General features: G+C 39.5%; 1 protein-coding gene across 1 annotated transcript in view; it reads left to right on the top strand.

Annotated features, from left to right (window-relative positions):
* kpnb1 (karyopherin (importin) beta 1) overlaps nucleotides 1-25,245 on the top strand; it is a 43,893-nt gene extending 18,648 nt beyond the window's left edge. Inside the window, exons 5-22 of the mRNA XM_048560494.2 lie at nucleotides 397-549; nucleotides 1,443-1,502; nucleotides 1,590-1,679; nucleotides 3,089-3,199; nucleotides 3,855-3,956; nucleotides 5,664-5,888; nucleotides 6,603-6,794; nucleotides 8,240-8,370; nucleotides 8,726-8,873; nucleotides 9,924-9,995; nucleotides 11,632-11,776; nucleotides 13,671-13,753; nucleotides 15,301-15,408; nucleotides 15,974-16,117; nucleotides 16,447-16,552; nucleotides 16,641-16,755; nucleotides 17,247-17,408; nucleotides 23,327-25,245. Of these exons, the coding sequence (XP_048416451.1) occupies nucleotides 397-549; nucleotides 1,443-1,502; nucleotides 1,590-1,679; nucleotides 3,089-3,199; nucleotides 3,855-3,956; nucleotides 5,664-5,888; nucleotides 6,603-6,794; nucleotides 8,240-8,370; nucleotides 8,726-8,873; nucleotides 9,924-9,995; nucleotides 11,632-11,776; nucleotides 13,671-13,753; nucleotides 15,301-15,408; nucleotides 15,974-16,117; nucleotides 16,447-16,552; nucleotides 16,641-16,755; nucleotides 17,247-17,408; nucleotide 23,327 (2,148 nt within the window). The 3' untranslated portion in view covers nucleotides 23,328-25,245. The remainder of the gene's footprint in view (nucleotides 1-396; nucleotides 550-1,442; nucleotides 1,503-1,589; nucleotides 1,680-3,088; nucleotides 3,200-3,854; nucleotides 3,957-5,663; nucleotides 5,889-6,602; nucleotides 6,795-8,239; nucleotides 8,371-8,725; nucleotides 8,874-9,923; nucleotides 9,996-11,631; nucleotides 11,777-13,670; nucleotides 13,754-15,300; nucleotides 15,409-15,973; nucleotides 16,118-16,446; nucleotides 16,553-16,640; nucleotides 16,756-17,246; nucleotides 17,409-23,326) is intronic.
* Nucleotides 25,246-25,955: the final 710 nt, after the last annotated feature.

The raw sequence follows: 25,955 nt of genomic DNA, 5'->3' as shown, positions 1-25,955 counted from the left end.
AAAGATGGATTCACTGAACTGGGCTATCCATGTGAGATCACTAAACATCCTGTGATGTTGCTGCCAGATACTCATTGAAATGTCTTCCCTTGCCACCTGCTTCAATTTGATTATCTATTGGTCCCCTAGTTTGTGTTTAAAATTATGCCGTTTCATCTGGTGCAGTTTGAAGGTGAATTCCTGTTGGTTTATATTAAAATTGCAGAGTTTCAGCTTGTCAGTTTTACTTTGTGAAAAACAAAACAAAATGTTTGAACCTATTCAAATAACTAATCCTAGCGATTCTGCCTCTAAAACTTGGCATGTTACAATATGATGTAATCTTTAAAGAATATTTCTAGTGTGGGCCAGAAAGTGAAGAGGAAAGCATTAAAGCTGAGTAACTTGCTTTTTAAGGACCCTGAACAACTACAGGACAAATCAAATGAAATCCTGACTGCAATTATTCAAGGAATGCGGAAGGAGGAGCCCAGTAACAACGTGAAGTTAGCTGCAACAAATGCACTGTTGAACTCCTTGGAATTCACCAAAGCTAATTTTGACAAAGAGGTAAGCCACCTTTTATTTGTATTAACATTTAACATAAAACTGTACCCTTTGAGAATGTAAAATGTTGAGATGTTACATCCAGGTGAAAGAACCTTGCATAAGGACCAAAGCAAGCCATTCCAATTGTGTGGTGGAACAAGAGTTTGGAATATGGTTGCATGGGCACTCTACCCACTCTGCTCCACTTCCTCATCGTCTCTCCTCTTCCTCCTCCTTGTCTATCTATTTCCCCATGTCCCAAAAAGTTAGCTTAATATTGCAATTGCTTGGTCAGAAGTCTGAGAAATCATGCTGCAATTCACCTGACGAAACAATGACATTAAACAGAATTGTTGACCATGCTTTTAGTAAAACGTTTTCAACAGCAAAACAACGTATTTGCTTCACACCCGTAAACGCCAATCTTTCTGCTCATTTGATACCTTAACCAAAAATTAAATTAGATGCTGAGTGTTAGTCTAGTACTTTGTAAAATGTTGGAAAGGTACTACAAAGTTAAAGAAGTAAAGGCTTAAAGAGTAAATAAACTCGACTAAATACAGAATTGCCTCAGAGTACCTGAATATGAAAGATATCAAATGTGGTGCCTGGCTGAGTAGATTTTATTGAATAAATTCTTTCACCAGTGATCATTGTGGTCTCATGGTTTGGTTACAAAGTTACTAGATTTTAGAGTTTGGTCTTGCTAGTTTTGCAAAGAGAAGTACAGTAGCACATCAAACCAGATTTGCCAGTGACTTTGAGAAATTTCAGTGAACTGCCTTGCTGTATGGAGCTCACTATTAACAATGTCTTTACCTGATTATCGTCTTCATTTTGCTAAGCAGTTGTTGACAAGGACTGGTGAGGTCAAATTTTAAAGCATCTCTGCATACACTTTTATTTCTTTGCAGTCTGAAAGGCACTTTATTATGCAAGTAGTCTGTGAAGCCACCCAGTGTCCTGATACAAGAGTAAGTAGCCTTAAATTGCCTAAAAATTAAAATCGTCACGTGCACTTTAGCATCACTTTTAATGGAACAATTGTTTCAACCTAACAGGTACGGGTTGCTGCCTTGCAAAACTTGGTGAAGATTATGTCCCTTTACTACCAATACATGGAAACATATATGGGTCCTGCTCTTTTTGCTGTAAGCATAATCTATCCATTTTATTGCCCTGTTTAGGGGAAATGAGGTTTTGTAGCAAAGTGAGTCTTTATATCACATGTAAACATCCAAACCAACTACCAGTATACATTTTTTATGTGCAGGCTAGAATCTGAAACTTTTCAGAAAACTTTTGACTTGGGTAGGTACTTTTTGTAATTTGACATGGTTAAATCCATCTTTTAGCCCTATTGTATTAAGTCAAAAAAATGTGGATGCAGGATCCATTTCAGATCAGAGCACATGTCTTAGTGCAGTGCATTGGAAATGATGGATCATTGGAAATGCAGCCTTTTAGATGAGCTGTTAACTGAGGCTTGCTTTAAGCACAGGCACAACTAAAAGTGTGAAAAGGGTCACTGTGCCAACATTGCTTAATGCAATTTCTGGCAGTTTATTTCATTGCTATATATGGGATGCTGATGTGTTTAAAAATTGTGCTGCAGCTAAATTGAGTCTACGCTTTGGGTGATCATGCTGAGGATATGGAAGGAATTAATGTGATTCTTCAAACTGAAGAAGCCATGCTGCTGCCTTTCACAATTGAACATTGCAGTAGTGAATTAACTACTTGACATGCTACCTGAAAATTTCATTCGAAGCAAATTACTTATCCTATTGCTTTGTTTCAATCCTGGTGACATGGTGTACCACGCCCCCTGCAGACTGAATCATATGATGTGAAGAGCAGTTATTTGCCAATCATAAATTTTCGAAAATACAATTGATGGTTCCCAAAACACTAACAGCATTTAACTTATGCCATTGCTGTCAGAAGATGAACTTTGGTTTTGATTCAGATTTGGTTTCATTGGAAAGCTGCACTAAATCGTAATATGGTGCAGGCAATGGAGCTAACACCATTATTTAGCCTTAACTGTTAATCAAATATGCTTTTAATTTGAGATGGCATTCAGGTCAGGTGAGCAAGTTATTACTTTACTTTGCCAATTCGACAAAAGAATTTAAGTTTTTAATGAGGTGGCTTCGTCAACAATCTCTTATTAGATTATTTTTGAATGTTGAGTGACCACTTAAACATGTATCATTGTTTTTGTAGTGCATTACAAAAACAAAGTTGCTGGAAAAGCTCAGCAGATCTGGCAGCATCTGTGAAGGAAAAAACAGTTTCAGGTCCGGTGACCCTTCCTCAAATGCTGCCAGACTTGCTGAGCTTTTCCGGCAACATTGTTTTTGTTCCTGACTTAGAGCATCAGCAGTTCTTTTGGTTTTTATTTGCAATGTGTTGTTAGATTGAAGTGAAAGCTTCAAAATTACTTCATTTCAGGCCTATTAATGTTAGTAATTAATCCATGAGAAAATAATAGTATTTAATGTGTATGCATTTAACAACAACTTTGTTTTATGGGGGGTGGTGAAATCTTTTCAAGATTACCATTGAGGCTATGAAGAGTGATATTGATGAAGTGGCCCTACAAGGAATTGAATTCTGGTCCAATGTTTGTGATGAAGAAATGGATCTTGCTATTGAAGCTTCAGAGGTATACTTTTTAAATACATTCTGGAGTATTTCAATCTATTTAAAGAAAAAATAGTCACTGGATGTTCCTAATTTTAATATTTTGCTTTTGGACTTTGCTATTTATGAGGAAAGAACTCATTTGTCTTTGGGGCCCAAATTAATGTGGGCTTGGAATTGCCTCATTGCTAGATAACTTTATTGTAGAAAATCTATATTGAAGCCATCAAGTGTAAATTTTTTTAAAAATCTGTTTTGACAGATTATTACCTCAAAGAAAACAGTTCTAGTAGTGAATTAATATATTTAAATTCAGTAAGAACCATATCTTATGGTGGTCCACGTGTTAAGCACAAAGCTGGCAATTAGTCTGTGATGAAAAACCATGCACCACGCTGAATCTGTTCAGTTGATGGATACTTTGAAACAAAGTTGAGACTTAATTTGCCAAGTTTTGTAGCATACTTGAAGTTTAGGTTTGATGCACAAAATTAGTTGATCAAGTTAATCTTGGAGTTCCCTTTCTAACAGTATTTTAGATTTCCTAAATCGGGTAGACTGCAGGAGTTCAAGAAAGCAATTTCCTTCATAAGGGCAGTTAGGCATGAGGGGAAAAAAAACCTTTATTTTTAAAAGTTACTCTTTTTTGCAAAGTTTTTATATTTTCTTTCTTACAGGCAGCAGAACAGGGAAGACCACCTGAACACACAAGCAAATTCTATGCCAAGGGAGCACTCCAGTACTTGGTACCCATTCTCACCCAGACACTGACTAAACAAGTAAGACAGTATCTTGACTGACTTCATTATCATTATGCTGTTGCAAATTCATAATGAACGGCACAATGTTTTGGATACAAGTTGCTCCTGTAACATTTACTTGCTATTTGTGATATGCTTAAATTTGCTTTTTATGAGAAGTAATATTATAGGAGCTATGGAATATTACATTGACTTCTGGAACGCAGCTTTGTATAACTTAGTGTGTCCTTTTTAAGGCTATGAGCTGTATTTGCTGAATGTTAAGAGCATATGAGCCTTTGAAAATTTGAGGTGAAGTTTGTGAAACAACAGCTGAAAGTTACTTTGTGCCAGCAAATTTTTCTTTAAAATTTAAGTGAATTTATAATGTCAAGACTAATGTTCTAAATGCAAGGCTATCTTTGTTTCACGTAGTGTACTGCACTCATGGTAGGTGAGATATAGTGCAGTTTTCATTGTCATGTGATAAGTTATGATCCCCTTAAAGGCTTAATTCTCGTTACATAAACGATGGGAGAGGGGGCTTTCCTGCCATACTTGTATATTGGATGTATAGTGTACAGAAACTTTCCTCCAAATGTGCTTGTGTTAATTAAACTTGTATGTTTCCTTGCTGGCTTAATCGCAAATTGCCTGTAAGGTGCTTGGAGATAGAAGTCGTGAATGGTGCTGCATAAATGCAAGTTTCACCCACAAGTAGATATTGTTGGATTGTTGAATTCCTGCTTTCAGCCTTTACAAGTCTATCTGTACACATTCTCTAGATCATTGGTTTTGGAACAAATTAATCCTGTGCCACAAAGCTGTCTGCCCAGCTTGCTGTCTTTAAAATATACTTTTTATAGCTGTAAACTCACCTTGCAATAGGCCAGTTATTTGTAGGTGGGTTTGTCTGACTTGAAGCCTTGTTGCCTTACTGACTGGTAACACATCATACAGTTTGTAAAACTCAGCATATTCCTGTCCATATGTCTGTCCAAAATCTCAATCCTAAAAGAACTGCAAAGCAGAATGGAGGTCTTTTGAGTCTAAGATGAAGGCATGACCAGAAATCCACCAATTAGGACTTATTAATTTCCTCCCTTTTGTGAAGTAAAGTCAAGTAAGTGTTTCTAAGCTCACTAGAAAACAGGCAACGGCTTCTGAATTTTCTCTTTACAGGGAATATAGTGGAGAGGGGTATTGTTACTGTACTTAAGGAATTTAAGACATGTTAGGTGGGCTAAAGTAAATCTAGATTTTTTTCTAATGCATTCCAGGTTTTTACAGTTCAGAACTCACCAGTTTTCATGGATTTAAAGTGTGGTGTTAACTAGGGCAGAAAGTGAAATTTCAATACGAGCAAGTCTCTGAAACATTTCCATAGTGTACCTCCTGCAGAAGCAGCACCCTACATTTCTTTCTTTATAGTGTAACTTCTGGCAGATAACTACCTTGTTCCTTGCATGCTTGAATGCATAGCAATACAAGTTTGAGATTTTTAAACTTCAACGTTAGCAGGTCTAACCATAGTCTCTTTCTAACCCCTCTGCCTCTGTTTCCAGTCTTCAGATTAATGTTAATATAATCAAGTTAATAACAAAATTCCCCTTTTTTGTGCCCATGTTCAGTCAGCAAAAATTCAGTTAGCATAGAATAAAATAAAGTTAAATATGGTCATTGATTCTTGACAATTGCTGGAATGTGGTATCTTTTATTTTAAATCGTTCACCCTTTCACTATTAGGATGAAAACGATGACGATGACGACTGGAATCCATGCAAAGCTGCTGGTGTTTGTCTCATGCTGCTGGCAACATGCTGTGAGGATGACATTGTTCCACACATACTTCCATTTATCAAGGAACATATCAAAAATCCAGACTGGAGGTATAGAGATGCAGCAGTGATGGCATTTGGCTCTATTCTGGAAGGACCTGAACCCAATCAACTAAAACCACTAGTGATACAGGTAAAAATATATTCTGCTGGAGCTTCAGTCACTGCTTCTAGTGTTACTAGATAATGTGCTCAAAGATTCAGATGTCACAGTTTGAATGTGAATAACGGTAAACATTTTGTTGGAGCATCTTGTAAAATAGTTGTGTCCTTTGATAGGCTGTGATCTTTGTATTCCTGTTTCCTCCTCTTAGCGACGTGGCTAGAAGCTGTCCTCTTTAAGAAAAGTAGCATTGATTTCAAAGCTGGCTAGGTTTCTAAATTATTGCTGTTGTAAACTTAGATTTTAATGCTTAGTCAGCAGTTTTGCTTGCGCTTTTTGAGCAATAAATGCAAAACGAGCCCCTAAAGCCCACATCCCTTGTATAATATTTAAAAATCAGTTGGCTTGCTATATTTGGGTTAAATGATTCAGATTTATCCTTTGAAATATGGATTGGTGACTCATGTGAGGAGTTTTGTCTTGTGAATTGTCAAGATAATCTTTTTGGGCAGTCGACTGTAGGAATTTTTTAAATTTAAGTAAAATCTAGTTTTAAATCTGTAGGTATCTTTAACGCTGAAATTTGCAGGTACAACTCAGTGTCAAAATGGTCACACTTGTAATTGTTTCAACTGCAGAACTCTTGCTGTACTGTTAATCTGATGTTTATTGTTAAGACCATTTTAGCCAGTGTGTGACCGTGTTAGTAGTTGTCATTGTTCATCAGCTTACTACTTTTTGCAGGCAATGCCCACCTTGATAGACCTGATGAAAGATCCTAGTGTGGTGGTTCGGGATACTACAGCTTGGACAGTGGGTCGAATTTGTGAGTTGCTTCCTGAGGCTGCCATCAATGACATGTACTTGACTCCTCTACTCCAATGTCTCATTGAAGGTCTGGGAGCTGAACCTAGAGTGGCTTCTAATGTTTGTTGGGTAAGTCATTTGAGCAGGCAGAGACCTGAAATTCTTTTTTTTTTAAAAAAAACACTTCTGCTTGATCCTAATCTATACTGATGTTCTTTATTAAAATGCTGATCCTAATCGGGCAGGGGAAAGATTTAAGACATGGATGGGGTAAATGTTTTGAGGGTGGTGTGTGTGGGGGATGAACTTTGAGGAAGTGGTGGTTGTGGATACAATTACACAATTAGTGTTTAAAAGACATTTGAATAATTAAACGAGTAAGGTGGTGTTGGAGGGATGTGGGCCAGGAGCAGGTGAATGGGACGAATTAGTTCAGGATTGTGTTCAGTATAGACTGGTCGGATCGAAGGGTCTGTTTCCATGCCATGTGACTCACTTGATTTGCTGCCTTTTTGACTCTTGAATAAAGTTTTGATAGTCACCTCAGACTATTTACTTGGTGCCTTTCCTGGCAAGTGTGCAAAAAGCAACTATTCTCAGTGATTAAAGATGAGCATGAAGCTTTTTGATTTCAGGCATATTTTCTTTCTAATACCTCTGCACAATTTGAGCTAATGAATATATCAAAATTAAGTATTTTTAAGATTTACAAAGTGGTTGTTTAGGAATTTAGAATGTTAAACAAAATTTGAATAATTTATTTTAACATTGAGTGCTTTCAACTTGTAGCTGAATGGCTATCACATTTGGTTACAGATTTGAATATTAACCATTAAGGATCACTGAAATATTTAACACTGGGAATTTTGTGTGTATTTGTGATGAAAAATAGTATGGCTAGCATCATGCTTGTGTTTAAGTTTTTAAATGTTTGTGACCAAATTACCTGCCAGAAAACAGTATATACTTCTCATAGATCCATAATTATATTGGAATTCCATTTGATGCACCATTTGACATAATTTCACTTTCATTAAGGGGTGGGGAGGTAGGCTTTCACTTCTAAACTCCAACAGCAACTGCTGCAAGCTAAACTTAAAACTCTGGCTCTGTTGGGAGCTCAACCGCACCCTTTCAGGCTGCTTCTATTGTTCCAACTCTGCAAAAAGTCTGAAGGTATCTCAAGCTGTTTAGTTTGTTACGAGTTGCACACCACCTAGCTTTCATAAAAAGACAATATGAAGAATTTAACCTCTTAAAGCCACAGCATTATTACAAGGCTATCTAAGTAGGTGGCCAGTACTTAAAGGGGATGGGAAGCAGCATTCCTTAATTCTCTTTCTGGTTATGTATGCCTGTTAGTATGCACAAAACATTGCTGACAATGAATATGGGATATTGGAGGCCCAGGTTAAAAAATGTTAATGACTGAACTGCGTCTTTAATACTATGGGCACCTGTAATTCTTTTTTTTTACTGATCTATACTCTTTTTCCGTTTCACTCAGTAAAATTATCCAGAATTTGCTATTGAATTTAATTGTTAATTATAAAACTGGCATGGCTTTTTTTAAGGCATTCTCCAGTTTAGCAGAAGCTGCTTATGAAGCTGCAGATGTGGCAGATGATCAGGAAGAACCTGCAACATATTGCTTGTCATCATCATTTGAATTGATAGTTCAGAAACTATTAGAAACTACTGATCGGTAAGAGAAGTACCTTGCACCCTTGATGTATGTTATTTCTTGTCGGTCTAGGCGCTCTGCTGTTAAATTTGTAGTGTGTTTGCAACTTTTTAAACACTAACTGTATTTCATTAGAGCAGCTTAAAATGCATTGGTGTGTTTGTCACAAATGTTCACTTCTCATTCTTGTATGGCAATCAAAGTTCATAACTTCACAGTTGTATGATTTGACAACTGAGATACCAGTTTGTTCTTTGTCAAATATCGTGCAACTAAATGAGGCATTTTTGATATGTTGAATCATGATTTATCTTGGTGCTGTGGTTAAAAGTTCTGAAAATGTAGATTTGATGCATTTGAATAAAATGCTTTTTAGGCCTGATGGGCATCAGAATAACTTGCGGAGTGCTGCGTATGAGGCACTGATGGAGATAGTCAAGAACAGTGCCAAAGACTGCTACCCAGCAGTGCAGAAAACAACTCTGGTCATCATGGAAAGGCTACAGCAAGTATTGCAAATGGAGGTATGTGGATTACGTATGTGTCAACTACCTAGTGTTTAATGTTCTTCTATTGTGTTTTAAATAGCCATTCTTACTGAAACATTAAAATGGAAATGTTGAAAGCATTGCACTTGAGCATGTACGTGGCTTGAATACACAAACTCTTCTTTGGTCATACTTGTAACTAGTTTGTTCAGTTTGTTTCCTTCAAATCTGAGCCCTATGGGTGGTAAATGTTCTGCCACAATGTAATGAATTATCTTTGCAACTAAAGCGTTAATATGCTAACAGAATGCCCAGATTCATAAACTGGATGTGCCTAGTTTAAAAATTTAATCATTCTAACTCCAAGTTGCTTTCAGGGTTTGTTTGGCAAAAAGTCAGTGTTTGCGCCACTTGGGGCATTGTGTATTTTGCTTTTGAAATGCTGCTATGAACTGATGTAGCATTAATGTAAACAGGAACAGAGAAATGGAGAAGTGATTTAAGTGCAGAATATACCAGAGATCAGCGTTTGGCCTACACACTCACTCACTATCAGCTTGATAATAACTGCCTTTCATCTGTAGCAGTTAAGGTCAGAAATCTCATGACAGTTACAGTCCGACAGGTTTATTTGAAAACGGGCTTTCAGAGCCTCAGCCTCAGTCTCAGACTAATGTTTGAAGGAGACTCCTGAAGCTTGTGATTTCAAATAAACCTGTTGGACTGTAACCTGGTGTTGTGATTTCTGACCTTGTCCTCCCCAGTCCAACACTGGCAACTCCACATCATATGGCAAATAGGCAGCAAAAAGATATGAAAAGACCACCTTGGCCCTTGCAGCCATGGTGCAACTAAACATTGTCATCCACTCCCTTAGCAGTAGCAACTTAATCTGAAAGAGACAGGTTAAAAAGAAATCTAGGATGAGTTTGGAAAATAGCAAAATTCCTCAAGATCAAAGAACTAAATCATGGGCACCTGGAAACAAGCTGTGCAGTGGTCTTATGCACCTTTTTTATATAGTACAAGTTACTTTAATGAAGGTGTGGAAATCCCCTCATTTTTCCTTTCTTTGGTTCCATTCAGTCACACATTCAAAGTACCTCAGACAGAATTCAATACAATGATCTTCAGTCTCTGCTGTGTGCTACCCTACAGGTAAATTATTTTTTCCCATATCTTTTATGTTCTGGCATTGACAGTTGAACTTGAATTTAGTGCTTGACCATGCTGTTGCCTGGTTTGTTCTGTCAGGGTCTCTGTGGGTATTATTGGAGTGTTTTCGTCACCTCTGCAAGGTTGCCCTCTGCTTTCTATTTTTAAATTAGCCTATTCCTGCAGGCAAGAACATAACCAGGAGTAGGCCATGTGGCCCTTTGAGCCTACTCTTGCCATTCAGTAAGATCATGGCTGATCTTTTCATGGTCTCAGCTCCACTTAACCAACCCCTCCCCATAACGCTTAACTCCTTTACTGTTCAAAGATATATCTATTTTTGCCTTAAAACTGGGCAGGGAATTTCATAAATTCACAATTCTTGGGGTGGAAATGTTTTTCCTTAATTCATTTCTAAATCTGCTCCCCCTAATCTTTGAGGTTATGCCCTCCTGTTCTAGTTTCATGTGTCAGCGAAAACATCTTCCCCCCGCCCCTTACCTATTGCCTTCATTTTCTTTCTGTAAGATCCCCCTCCATTGTTATAAATTCCAATGAACATAATCTCAGTCTTGTCATAAGCCAACTCTCTCAACTTAGGGATCCACCTGACGAATCTTCTCTGCACTCCCTCCAGTGCCAGTACATCCTTTTGTCGAGTAAGGAGACAAAAACTGTCCAATGTTCCAGGTGTGGCTCCACCAGCTCCCTATACACCTGTAACATAACATCCCTGCTTTCAAACCCAATCCCTCCAGTAATGAAGGACAAAATTCCATCTGCCTTCTGAATTACTTGTTGTACCTGCAATTCATGCACAAGGACACTTGTGTCTCTCTGCACAGCAGCATATTGCAATTTTTTTTACTCTTCAAATAATCCTTTTTAATATTGCTGAAATGTATGACTTCACATTTATTGACATTATACTCCATTAGTCAGACCTTTGCCCACTCAACTACCTATATCCCTCTGCATGCTTGTCTCTACTACTCATTTTAGTGTCATCTGCAAACTTTGACATACTACACATGGTCCCCAACTCCAAATCATGTAAAATTGTAACAATTGCAGCCCTCACACTCATCCCTGTGGCACACTGCTAATCACTGCCAACTAGAAAAGCACTCATTATCCCTTCCTGTTAGTTAGCCAGTCCTCTATCCATGCTAATACATTGTCCTGAACACCATGTACTTTTTCCTTACGCAGCAACCTTTTGTGCACACCCTGTTGAGTGCCTTTTTGGAAGTCTGGATACACCACATCTACTGGGTCCCTGTTGTCTCCCACATTTGTAGTGTCTTCAAAGAATTCCAGTAAATTAGTTCCCTTTGGAATCCATGCTGTTTCTACCCAATGTGATAATTGACTTGGATGTCTTGCTATTTTCTCCTTGATAAATTCAAGCATTTTCTCTGAAAAATGATAGAACTTTTTAAATATAATATCTATTCACTAATTGACACAGTTGAAGTTAACTTGGATTTGTGGGTAATATGTTGGCATTCTTGCATAGAATTCCTGACTAGCTCGAGAACCATACAGAAATACAATGATTAGGAATGAATCTGAAGGTATTTGGGTTTTCATAATGAATTGATAGATCTTACTACTAAAAAGCTTATCTTGTCCTTAGAATGTATTGCGGAAGGTGCAGCATCAGGATGCACTACAGATTTCTGATGTGGTGATGGCATCACTGTTAAGGATGTTTCAGAGCACTGCTGGCTCCGGAGGTGTGCAGGAAGATGCCCTCATGGCTGTCAGCACTCTAGTTGAAGGTGTGTTTCTATTTGAGTGAAATAGAAGAATTGTATGAATTCGAAGTGTAGTTCTACTTGAAGCTTCTGTTATGTGTTGAGTGCCTAACCCACCCCCCCCCCCCCCCCCCTCCAAACATGAAGTCAAATTTCTGCTTCCATAGATTGTTGGGATCAATTTTCGGAATGGATAAAGCCAATTTATTCTTGATAGTTCTGTTTTTTCATCTATGTAAACATTGGAACAGGTTTTTTTCAATTGGATTTGATCTAGGAATGTGCAATCAAAATTAATCTAAGTTCTATCCCTCCAGTGCAAAGTTGTATGAGTTCAGGTTTTTGACAGCCAAATCTGTTTGGCATATGGTTAGCACTGTTGCATATGGTTAGCACAGTTGCCTCCAATGCTGGCGATCCAGGTTCAGTTCCACTCACGGGTGGGTGACTGGAATTTGCGCATTCAGTTGGCTGCATGGGTTTCCTCCCACAGTCCAGAGATGTGCAGGCTATGTGGATTAGGCCTGGGATATGCAGGTTACAGGGACTGGGTAGGGGTGAGTCTGAGTGGGATGCTGTGCAACGGGTTGATGTGGATTCAGTGAGCTGAATGGCCTGCTTCCATTCTGCAGGGATTCTGATTCAAATTATAAACAGTTGTACTGTAGCCATTCAAATATCAGAAACTTGTAAAAGTACTATGGGTTTAATTCAATTTAAGTTTGCATCCCTGCTTGAAATGGATGATTTTTAACACTGCAAAAGTTAAACCGTGTGTAGCCTTGGATAATCGGATCACTTAGATCAAAATGAACTTTGAGTTGATTCTAATATCACCCGAATTGAAATTGAGTCCCTAAATGTATTTTTGTTTGTTTAAATGGTGTTGAAAGTTGAATATCATTCAGTACTTTTGCTAACTTGTGCCCATGGGGAGATGTCCAAAATGTACTAAGCCTTGTTTATTGAGTCCATTCAGTTGGCTATTAAACTGACATCACTGAATCAGTATCAATAACCTTGGGGTTACCATTAACCGGAAAGTGGAGTGCTATATACATGGAGTGGCTACGAGACCAGGTCAGAGGTTAGAATCCTGCCACTATAACTCTGTTCCTGGCCTGCCAATTCAGGAGTGAGTGTGCTTCTCACTTACCTGGCTGAGGGCTGTCCCAACAACAGATGAAGCTTGACACCATTCAGGACAACGCAGCCTGTGTTTTTGGCATGGCATACACAAACATCCACTTCCCCCTTCCAGTAATGCTCAAGTAGGGCAATATGTGCCACTTTACAAGTTGCACTGTAGAAATCATAACTTACACAGTGCCTTCCAAGCCTGTAACTATTTCCAGTTTGGTCAAGGGTACAGTATGGAAGCAGGCCATTTCAGTCTATTGAGCCCACACTGATGCTTGGAGCATCCCAAGTAGGACACCACCGGCACCCCCCCCCCCCCCCCCCCCCAAAAAAAAGCCAACCAGTCTCTCTAACCCTTCATTCCCCACGGCTAATCCCTTTTGCTAGCACATCCTTGGATACTGGGTGATCTAGCATGGCCAGTTCACCTAACCCACACATCTTTAGACTGTGGGAGGAAACCCACAGACATGGGGTGCATGGCAGACTCCACACATCCACTTGAGGGTAGAATCAAGTCTTCGTGCCTTGCTGCCATCACCGTGGGAACACCAAGTTTCCCTCCCAAGTCTCGTTCATTGTGACATGGAAGTGTTTGCTATCCCTTCAGTGTTGCTTGGTCAAAATCTTGGAGCTTGCTCCCTAAAACTTTAGCTGTTAGCTGAATGAGAATCTGCTACTAATTTTAGTATGAAATTGCTCAAAAATGTAAATTGGATCATGAAAGCAATTAGTTTGCTCTCTTTACCCATTTTCAAACTATCAATCTCATTTATAGTACTAGGTTCAGAGTTTTTGAAGTACATGGATGCCTTCAAACCATATCTAGGGATTGGACTAAAGAATTATGCAGAGTATCAGGTAAGAAAATGATCCACTTGGAGGGGGTGGGAAGTGAGAAGTGGGAGGAAATCCTAGTGGTGGGTCTGCTGAATAATTTCTGTCTACTCAGACTCTTGCCTGTGAGGCGTTATCTAAATAGGTTTTTAATCCCTGCCTTTTTCTGCATCTTCCTTCCCATACACCAGGTCTCCCCAAAACATGCCCTAATTATGTCTTCACCTGGTCTGTTCTTGAATGTAATTTTTAAAAATTCTTACATTTACTGTACCATTTACATTCTTGTGATACTCCACAAAGCGTGAATTGGTTGTGAAGTTGAGTTGCTTCCACATAGCGAAAGAGACTGCCATTTGCTTTCACGGTAGATTTCAATCCCGAGTATCGACTCTTCCTCCTTCCTTTAGCCTTCCAAATGATGGAAGAAAAATACAATCTGGAACAAGTTCAGAAGGCCCCAGTAGAACTATTAAGGTTCTGTGCAACATTTTGAATAATAAACCACTAATCATTTTTCCAGTTGGTTGAGCTGAGTGGAGACAATAGCAAAATATAATTTAGATCAGATGTCCACTAATGCAGGCAGAGGGAGTCTCTGACCATGTACTTCAGTCTGTCCTGCAGCTGCTTAATTTGATGCTCAACCTGGCTCACCAAGGTTTTGCTGAATTAGAGGTACAATGTAAATGCAAGTTGGTAGTTCAGGTCATTTATCCAGTGCTCTTGATCTGGTTATGGTTAGCATGGTTTCATGAATCAGATACCCTTGGAGCCTGCAATATTTTTCAGAATTTAAGTGACTACAGTTAAATGTAGACTTCTAATTATTGAGAGCAAACTCTGCTTCTCTCAGGACCAAATTAAAGCTAGTAACACGTGCTCACCTAGTTTTGTGTGATGTTAAGAAAATAAGTGTATACGACTTGTTATCAGCATATTACACTCTGCCCAGGGCATTAATTTAGATGAAATACATCAGAATTAGAATTTTCTTTCAGTGGAGATTAGCTTGGTGAGACTTGATACCAAATAGAATCACCATCTGTGGTGCTAGGATTTTAAAGAAGAAAATTGCATGGGTGAAATTCCATGCCTGCAGTACCATCAATGACTACAGCCCTGAGAGGTGTAGCTTTGATAACGCAATGAGAGGATATTTGGGGCTAGCAATAGTTAATTTGTAACCTGATTTGCCAAAGTTGGTAACAAAAACAAGTTGCTGGAAAAGCTCAGGTCTGGCAACATCTGTGGAGGAGAAAACGGTTAACCTTTCGGCTCTGGTGACCCTCCCTCAGAACTGGTGACAGCTGGGTAAACGTCCATTTATATGCAGAAAATTGGGGGGTGGGTGGGGCAGACAGTAAATGATAAGCTAGAGCCTGGAGAGAGACAGTTGGACAGACAGTTGCTAACAATCGGGCTGGGAGGGTGAATAGTTAATGGGGACTGTTAGTGACTAACAGGGAGGTATGTGGTAACAAGGCCTGGTGTGGCAGGTGGGGGGCTGGGACATGGGAGAATTTACCAAAGTTGGTGCCCTCATGTTTTAAACACTGATATTTTTGAAGGTGTGTCTTGCTGCAGTGGGCCTAGTTGGAGATCTCTGCAGAGCCCTTCAATCTAATATGCTACCTTTCTGTGATGAAATGATGCAACTTTTGCTGGAGAATCTGGGGGTAAGTTGGCATCTAAAATACCAGACAATTCCTTGACAAAGTCTAGAAAGCTGTGTTTATTTAAACTACTGGCTTGATTATAAATTTTCAATTTCTGTTGATGATGATTGAGACAATTTGTTCTATCAATTAGATTTTCCTGATGTCCAGCAAATGTTTTATTAACTGGCACCTATGGGACTTGGAGTGTACCGAATTGATCAAACATTCCGATTATATGGACCTTTTGAACAATGTAAAAATTGCTTCTAAGTAATAGAAGCATAATGTAGGGCAATACACATCACTATACTTCACTTACAACGTAAATCACTTAATGCAATGTTTCCTTAAATAAAATTCCTAGCAGAGAAGCTTCTCTCACCCTCAGCTGACTACTCAGACATGCAGAGGTTGCAGTAATACAGTAAATGTCCAGTGTTTGAGGCGTGAGTTTTGCTGATTCATGTGGAGCTGGTTAAAACAGTTAGCTGTACTAAAGTACTATCTAAAATTGTGTGCTGGGTGTTACAGAATTTTCAACTATTTTGTACTTAGAACACTGGATGCAATTTCCCTCTTTCAGAATGAAAATGTCCATCGCTCTGTTAAACCACAGATTCTGTCTGTGTTTGGGGATATTGCCCTTGCTATTGCAGGAGAATTTAAGAAGTATCTAGATATTGTCCTGGATACCCTTCAACAAGCTTCACAAGCTCAAGTAGATAAAGTAAGTATACAGCATTAGCATTTAAACTCCACTGCATCACTTTGACTTCTCATCTTTGAAAAAGTGCAGTTAACTTGCTAACATTCTGTTGAACTAATTTTGAATTTTACAATTTAGTGACCTTGTTTATCAGATGAAACCCTGTCTTGTATAATCACAGTCCATCAGTAAATTAGTTTTAAGCAAATTCTTTAAAGCTGAGAACAGGACTTGACTTCTTACATGCATTTGATTTTGAAAGATCTTATTTAAGAAATTTAGGTATACTGACCTGCTTCATATGTATTTGCATTTTGGCCAGCTGTGCTAAGATTCTAACTAATTTTTAGACAGATTATGATATGGTGGATTACCTGAATGAACTAAGAGAAGGTTGTCTGGAGGCATATACTGGTATTATTCAAGGTCTGAAGGGTGACCAAGAGAATGTGCATCGTAAGTTTAATTGTTCAAAGTTAATAAATCTAAGTTGCTAAATTTGGATGTAGTAAGTTTTTAAACTACTTGCATTTTGCTTTTGCAGCTGATGTGATGTTGGTGCAACCAAGAGTAGAATTCATTCTCTCTTTTATCGATCACATTGCACGAGATGAAGATCACACAGATGGAGTAGTTGCCTGTGCTGCTGGACTGATAGGGTAAGCATGCTTTAAATAAGGGAAATCATGACTGGTTTGTTGGAGGTCACTCAGTCACAACCTCTGTCGTTTCCCCATTTTCAATACTGGCACTGGTTAACGCTGTCCCCTCTCCATGCCAGGGACCTGAGCTTGATTCCAGTCTCGGGTAACTCTGAAGTTTGCATGTTCTCTGTCTTTGTGGGTTTCTGCTGGCTGTTCAGTTTTCCTGCAGTCCAAAGATATGCAGGTTGCATGGATTGGTCATGCTAAACTACCCTGTAGTTTCCAGGAATGTGCAGGCTAGATGGACTAGCCATGGGCTGGGGGTTGCGGGGGAGGCGGGGTGGTTGTTATGTAGGGATTCTAACATGCCTCCCAAGTAAGCAACTGCGTGGCCTTGTTCATACTTTCTTTCTGAACATCAGTATTCTTTAGAAATTTGAAACTGCCTATGTTTGAGTGCAGGGAGTTTATTTTTGTAACCTTATGATTTTTGCTTTTTTCTTCAGAGATTTGTGTACAGCATTTGGGAAGGATGTATTGAAATTAGTTGAAGCCAGGCCTATGATTCATGAATTATTGACTGAAGGAAGACGATCAAAAACGAACAAAACTAAAACTTTAGCTACATGGGCTACTAAAGAGCTTCGAAAACTAAAAAATCAAGCTTGGTAAGATCTGTTGCCTAGAATGGTTATTGCAGTGGTTATCTTTAGTAGCTTTGTTCTTGTTTTTGTACTAAACTTGCTATTGAAACATATTTTAAAGCTGTTTAAGATGACTTAGTGGGCAATTTTTGAATTCTGTGTACTTGTTTAAAATTATTTCCTTTAAAAAAAGCTGTGGGTGATGGGCCATTGAAAAGAATGAATGGGGGGGAGGGAAAACTTGTCTTGAAAATTTTAAATTGGGAACTATTAGTACTGGAGACTACATGTTGAAACTATTTTCCCCCCCCCCTTCCCCATTGTATTTGTGAGGTGGCATGTTTGGAAGTCAGGAATACAGGTTTAGTGGAGAACTGATCACATTAGCAATGAGAATAGAAGGGAACAAAATTGTCTTCTGGCTTGCTTTCCCCCCCCCCCCCCCCCCCCCCCCCCCTCCTGAAGCACAGTAACTGTAGAGGAATATTGGACAGACTTTGGCCTTGTAGAAGATTTGGCTATTGAGAACATAAGGGAACTTGCGTTCTTGGAAGATTTATTAGACGGAGATGGTCTGGAGGTGAGAGGTTGGATGAAGACAAGATTGTTGAATGAAGGGCAGTGGGATTCTGAAGAATTTCCATATTGTGGAAGTTGCCTTTTGAAACATTTAAAGGAATTCCTCACTGATTTGAGGTCAGTGAGGAATTTTGGTCCAAATACAGTCCTTATCCATTTGTCCAGTTGACTTTTCCAATGACTTTTTTCAGTTATTTTCTTTACCATGTATTATGGTTGTCAAAATCTAGTTGCTAAGGCTTCAAATGTAATATAAAAACACTGTCTCTTGAACTTATTCCTTTAAATCCAAAGCACTACCTCACTGAAATCTCCTGCCAAGAGCAGACATGGTATAGCCTGTGAGCATCCTTTGTAATCTTGTGCAGATCTATTCTGAGTGTATTTCTTAGTTCTGCTAACAATGCACTTGTCATTTACCATATCTGGTTTGTCTGTGCTTTCTTTGTCTTAATAGTAAGTTTATTTTGCAAGTGAAGTTATTGATTCCAGCTGTTGTGCAAGAAGTAATTCTAAGATTTTTGGGTTCTTATCCCCTAATCAGAAACTGATAACTCACTCCTTAAATTTGTCCAAATTGTTTCTACTCTGTGGGTAACATTTTAGTCAACCTCATCCCACCTCCTTGACCTGTCCGTCTTCCCTGGACTGACCTATCCCCTCCCTACCTCCCCACCTATACTCCCTCCACCTATCTTCTTTACTCTCCATCTTCGGTCCGCCTCCCCCCCCTCTCCCTATTTATTCCAGTTCCCTCTCCCCATCCCCCTCTCTGATGGGTCTAGGCCCGAAACGTCAGCTTTTGTGCTCCTGAGATGCTGCTTGGCCTGCTGTGTTCATCTAGCCTCACATTTTATTATTTAGGATGGTGGGGTAGCTTTGTTAATAATTTGAAATGGGTTGAAGTAAGAAATTAAAGCAGAAGAATTGTATGAAATTCCTTGCCCCAAGGCTGTGGAATCCAGGTCATTGAGTACATTTAAGACAGGTTCGTGATTGTCATGGGGATCAAAGGTTATAGGAAGAAAGCAGAAGAATAGGTTTGAAACTTATCAGCTGTGATGGAATGGCAGAGCAGACTAAGCCAAATCGCCTAGTTTCTGCTCCTATGTCTTGTGGTCTGCGATTAGACCATAGACCCCTGCTAATAGCAGATCTTCTATAGGACACAATAAGTCAGGAGACAATGGTATGTCTGAAAAAGGCAGTGAAATAATTATGGGCATCTTTTTAATCATGTAGATTGTGGAAAATTATATTGGCAGAAATAGCTGTGGAAAATTTTATGTATTTGGTCACTGTTTCAGGAAAACTTCCTGGATCCAACTGTAGTTCAGGCTAAAATAAAAAAAGAATCGTAGGTGTTAGAAATCTGAAACTTAAGGCAAAATTGATAAAGAAACGTGGTCTAGCACCATTAATGGAGAGAAAGCAGGGTTGTCGTTTTGAGTTTGGTAACTCTTCAGAACTCTGAAAGATACAGGTACTGCCAGACCTGAGGTTTTTGTTTTGTGGCTGGGGCTATTTTTGATCTGGTGATGTGTAACCTAAATAACATAGGCATGTTTAAGGTCCAGTAGAGGACAGTGACTATAACATAGCAGAATTTAGCATTTATTTGAGAAACATTGGTCAGAAACAACTGTGCTAAACTTAAATAAGGATAATTACATGGGAATGAGGGTTAAGTGTACCAGAAAAGCAATTTAGCAGGAAAAATGGCTGAACAATGATTTTCTTATATCCAGAAAAATGCTGAGTACCAGGGAAACTAGTGGGGTGTGGTGGGAGGGGAGGGCTATGACAATGACTAGGACAGTTAGCTTTAACAAAGTTGAGAAAATGTTAGTGCCCAAAGAACATACAGCATTTGGAAACTGTATAATCAACATAGCTTCATGAAGGCCAAAATCATGCCTGACACTTGTTGAAAGGACTAAAATTTAACAGGCAGGATAAAAAGAAACCACTGATTTTAAAACTCTGTTACAAGGCGTTTTGATAGGGCACTGCAGATAAGCCTTCTTGCCATACCAACCTATTGTATTGGAGGTAGTATTAGTGCAGAGAATTGGCTAATAGAGTTGGGATAAGAGAGGAGTTTGCAGGACAACTAGTGAAGTGCCACAGAATTGGCGTTGGGGCCACAATCTCACTGTGTGTGTGTATTATTTATTTTTTTATATATATAAAAGGGGGAAACCGAGGCTATGCACGTTGCAGGAAGAATAGGAGGTGAATATTTGAATAGGAAAGTCTGTGGAAAGGTGCAGTGCAGGGATTTGGGGTTCCTGTGTATAAATCGCAAGCTCATGTACAGATCTTTGAATAGTTCAGAAAACAAATGGAATATAGACTTCCAAGATAATAAAATGTGAGGCTGGATGAACACAGCAGGCCAAGCAGCATCTCAGGAGCACAAAAACTGACGTTTCGGGCCTAGACCCCCCCCTTCATCAGAGAGGGGGATGGGGAGAGGGAACTGGAATAAATAGGGAGAGGGGGGGAGGCGGACCGAAGATGGAGAGTAAAGAAGATAGGTGGGGAGGTAGGGAGGGGATAGGTGAAGGTTCACTGGGTTGACCCTGGGCATGGAGTGGTTTTCACATGAGCAGAGGTTGAGTTGTTTGGGCTTGTACTCCAATGGAGTACATCAGCATAAGAGGAGAGACCTTGTTGAAACCAGGGATTCTTAAAGGACTTGACAGGGTATTTGCAGTGAAGCTGTTTTCCTTGTGGGAGGTTCTAGGGCCAGAGGATCCTAATCAACATAAGAGATTGCCCACCTAAGAGTCAGATGTACAGCCTAGAAATAGCCTTCAGCCAATTCATCCATGTCAGCCAGATATCTTAAACTGATTTAGTCCCATTAGCCTGCATTTGGCACAGATCAGTCTAAACCTTACCTGTCCAGATACCTTTTTAAATGTTATAATTGTGCCTGCCTGTACCACTTCGTCTGACAGTTCATTCCCCCACACTTATCACCCTCTGGAAAATGTTGCCCTTGGGCCCATTTAAAATGTTTCCTCTCTTTAGATATGCCCGCTAGTTTTGGACTCCCTATGCTGGGGAAAAAGACTTTGGCTGTTCACCCTGTCCGTGCACCTCATGATTTTATAAACAATGTATAAAATCACCCCTCAGCCTTTGTCACTCCATGGGAAAAGACCCCAGCCTATTTAGCCTCTTGCTATAGCTGAAACCCTTCTCTTGATCTGTCTTGAATGTACTCATTGACTGCCTTCACAGCCCTCTGAGCTAAAGAACCCCAAAGATTGACCATACTCTGAGTGAAGACATTCCTCCTCCTTTCAGTTCTGAAATCCCCATTATCCTGACATTATGTATGTTGCCTGGTTCTGAGACATCCTCACCTGGGGGAACATGCTTCCTGCATCTGCCCTGTGAAATTCTTTACCACGAAGGGCTGTTCAGGTTATCATATTAGTCAGTTTCATCGAATGGCAGTGCAGACTTTGGGCAGAATGGCTACTTCTATATCTTGTGGTAGATGTGCATCTACTATCCCATACTGCACAAATGAAAGACTGCAACCAATATGTTCATTGCTAGACTGAAAATGCTCATGACCAATATAATGTCCCCTTTTTTTGCTGTTTCTCCATATCTTTCCTCTGAATCTTCCATTTTGGTTTAATTTTGAATACTTTATTAGAGTTTAGGACATTTTTTAGTGTGGTGACTTTGATTCACACCTAAACTGCACCCTGAATATTTTTGGGGTCGGTTTGCTTAGTGTCAATCCCAAATTCTCTCAATGATCAGTAGCGTTTCTGTTAGCAGGTAAAGTCACCTGCTACCGGTATGTAGCCAGTCTCTCCAATTCACATTGTCCTCCCTTTGTCAAATTACCAGTTTGTCGTCTCGATGTTATGCTGCTGGGAAGGAAGTTTCTATAGGAAATTTACTTGTTCTAGTGTATGTTTATGCACAAATTTTAACTCCAGTCAAGTCTATGCTTCGTTTTCCCCAATGTAGAAGAGATCACATTGTGAGCAGCGAATGCAGTAGACAAGATTCATGGAAGTGCAGGTGAAGTGTTGCTTCACCTGGACCCTTGGGTACTGGGGTAGGGGGGTGAAATGGGCAGGTGTTGCACCTTTGCCAGTTACAGGGGAATGTGCTGTGGGGAGGTGTTGGGGGTGAAGGAAGTATGGACCAGGGTGTCCCAGAGGGAGCAGTCCTTATGGAAGGCGGACAGGGGAGGGGAATATGTCTGGAGGTGGCGGAAATGGCATCTGATGATCTTCTAGATGTGGATGCTGGTGGGATGGTAGATGAGAATAAGGGGGACCGTATCACTGGTGTGGGAGGGAAGAGAAGGGGTGAGGGCAGAAGGGCAGGAGATGGGTCAGACCCGATTTGAGGGCCTTGTCAACAATGAGCTAGGGAATTCTTGGTGAAGGAACCACGTGGACTTCTGAGACTCCCTTGTCAAAATTTGGCCTCATCTGAACATATGCCACGGAGAAACCCTGTTTCCCACTTAGCCTGTATCACAACTTGGAAATTCACAAGAGGTGCAAGACTGACAGAGCTGTTGCTCTGTTTGGTAGCAAGTGCAATTTCTCCAGTATTATATGGGACTGTATAATGCAGTCATGACAAGTTCATGTAAGATGTTTGACAGAGTAACACCAACACCACTACATTTTGATTTAAAGTTAGGTCATTTGGCCCCTTAAGCCTGCACCACCATTCAATAAGATTATGGCTGATCTGACACTCCTCCACTTTGCTACCCTATTCCGTAACTCTTGATTCCCCCAGGGATTAAGAATCTAGCTCAGCTGTATGTATGTCAGAGCTTTGTTTCCATTAATGACACCCATCTTAATGCAATGATAAGAGTTCAAGAGCAATTAACTGTATTGCTTGTTGCCTCATTCCATTACGTGTCAGGCATTCCTTTGGAGCACATGACAATAAGCAAAACAGTGGTGCAACTATTGACAGGTTCCACCAAGACTAGAGTTTGTAGTTTGATTTGATATTTTTCAAATTTAAACCAAACCTTGAATTGGAGCCCTTGCAAGTCATGGAATGAAAAATGAATGGACTGTCTAGATGTGGGATAGTTTATAGGGGGCAGGAGATGTTCAGAGGATCACAGCCTTGGGGACCAAGTGATTTCAAAAGTCTTCCCTCTCTAAATGAGCCACTATCTGGTTCTCTAACCACCAAACAATCGATTGCCATTGGACAATTGAGCAGCTGTTTTGATCACTCTCTCTCTATAACAAGAATTAATTTGAGCTGGTGACAATGCCAAACAAGAGCACCCCTGTGTTTTGGGAGTTGCACTGAGGAATTTTCAACTGGTATTTTTTTAATTCCAGATCTGACAGCATTGGGATGAGGAAAACACCTGAGGCCCCACTGGAATTCTCAAATCTTTGGAACAGAAGTGAGGAGTGTGCAAGGATGTTGAATGTTTGAGAATGTGAGAATGAGTGAGTGAGGTTTGCATCACACCACCTGATCCAGCAGTATCTTGGACTGAACGCCGAAACACAGGCCAACATAACCTGCAACAAAGAACGAGAAGAAATCCCTTTCTCTCAAACAGCGGGAGTGTTTTAAGAAAATAAATTCAAAGGATTATGGACATTGCTGCTGGGAGGAAAATTGGATCCTCAGCCTGGCTGATGTAATCGTACTATGTGGAAATTCATGCATGAATAATGAGGTTGAGGTTCTTGGTCAGGGATGAGTGTGTGTGAGTGAGAAGGCATACACTTTCTCTACTTCAGATACATTACAATTTACTTAAATGGTTAGCATTTGCATTAAAGAGTTAAATCTACTGAAGCAGCACAAGAATTGAATGGAGTTGCTCTTATTGGGAAACACTGATGAATGTTCAGAGCTTCCTTGTGCGAAGCTTTGGTTAGTCTTCAGCCTAATTTAAGGAGATGGTATCCCCTTTCTAAATAGCTTGCATTGGCTATATTTTCATCCACTGAATCAAATCCAAACAGCATGCCATTTAACCTATTCCAACTATTTTTGAAAATATCCGTATAGTTTCTCAAATGCAACAAAATTTTGTATAGACCTTTAATGAAAGGTGGCCTATTTTTAGCAGTGTTACTGCCATTTGCTTTGGAAAAAAAAGTTGTGTTTTACAAGAATGCTGGGATAGATAAATAAATGGTGTGTTTAGATGTTTTATTTCCATACCTCTAAATTCAGTGCATGTAGGTTAACAAAGGGATTGTGGTCAAGCAAATCTGGTGATCAGTGACAGATATTTGGAAGTGACCATAATAGTGCTATATGGTCAAAATGGCAGTTATATCCCCACTGTTGTATCTTGCCGTTGTCATCATGCCACCACATTTGCCTACTAGGTATTTTTGAATTGATGGCCATGTTGGCTGAGGGCTTGTTGCTTTCTCTTCACATCATGAAGGATACTATCTCTTTAAAAGAAACAAAAAGCCTTTCTTCCCCTGTAAAGAGAAATAAAACTGTGAAAAAGTGTAAATGATGCAGAGGGATTTGAAAAGGTTCAAGAAATCAAAATGAAATGCATCATGCCCTAATCTGCCAGATAGCACTTTGGAACCCCCCTTCCCCTCCGATTTGTACTGTAGCAGCTGAAACAACAGAGTGCCAAAGATTTATTAATTGTATTCAGGTCATGCTTTGGATTTCTAAAGAGTTTGGAGGAAAAATCAAATTTCATATTGAAAGTAGGCATGTAGAATGCCATTCAAACGGCTTGGTGATCTATCTTTGCTTTTATTTGATTAGGAAAATAAAGAAAAATTGTGGTATTGATGTCTCGCTGCTCTTGGTATCAGACATTAACTAAACCAGAGACACTTGTAAAACAAAAGTGGCATATTTTTCCAACAAAGTCTGAATTTAAGAAGTGTCAAAACATTCCCCAGCACAACTTGTACTTAGTCTTACATTGTGATTCTGAAATAACTACTTCCACACAATAATGTAACAACTGTATACAGGGTATTGGATATGTGCCTTAGTGTCAGGTGAATACAGTTTGGTGCAGTATTCATCTCACTTAACTGAAGGCTGAGTAGAGGCACCATGTATTTACACTGGCAAAAGGGTGTTTTATCCAGTTAATAATTGCAAATTGGGAAAGGTTCTGGGCCTTTTCATGCCTTTATTTTGTACTTTGGAGATCGTACTGATGGGGAATTCTGATCATTCCTCAGTGCTACCTGTTGCTGTCCTGTGGGCTTTCAGCTGTAGAAAGCAGGATAATAAAGTACACTGAGAAATAGTAAGTGTTCTTTGTGTCTTCATTAATCTTCTGTAGTTTTACTTTATCATTTGGTTGCTTATCCAGAATAGTGAACAACAAGCTTTTTGTGCATTCAAGTAGCATGTAACTAAGTGTTTAGATTAACCTAAATCTTTCTTTGACCTGAGTCTTCCGAGATTAAGCTCTGCTCAGCAATCAACTGAAACAGGCTGTGTCTCAAGCCCAAGAAAATGTTGACCTCTCGCTTTGCTCACCCTACTAAATATAGTTAACCCAGCACTGGTGGGTTTGATTTGAGATTCCATACAATCACTAGTTCTCAAGCCCAGCAATCTAAATGAATGAGCCTTTTTGTTTGTGGAACCCTAATGTTGCAAAGTTGGTATTGTACTGATGGATGGGAAGGCAGGATTTGGATTTGTTTGTAAAATGATAGGGGCAACAGTGTGGTCCCTTTTTTAAAAGGTGGTTTTTTTAAAAGTTTTAAGACTTAAGTGCATGCAGCAGCAGATGTGCAGTTCTTAATTAGAACCTTGTATCAAAAGGCTAAACTGCAAATAGACGAAGTCACATTTTTAACAAAGACACCAAGGGTCACCAGACCCAAAATCCCCTCACTGTTTCTCAGAGATGTATTGTCTTTAGCTGTACCTTGGGATTGATGATGGTGTGCTTCCATTCTCTGGTTTAATGGGTTATTAGGTTGATAGCATTGAGTAAGTCTCCAA

Source organism: Stegostoma tigrinum, chromosome 31 (assembly GCF_030684315.1).
Source record: "Stegostoma tigrinum isolate sSteTig4 chromosome 31, sSteTig4.hap1, whole genome shotgun sequence".
In the NCBI taxonomy this organism is placed as follows: domain Eukaryota; kingdom Metazoa; phylum Chordata; class Chondrichthyes; order Orectolobiformes; family Stegostomatidae; genus Stegostoma; species Stegostoma tigrinum.
Note: the sequence above shows the minus strand (reverse complement) of the source record. Positions and strands in the feature narration are given on the sequence as shown.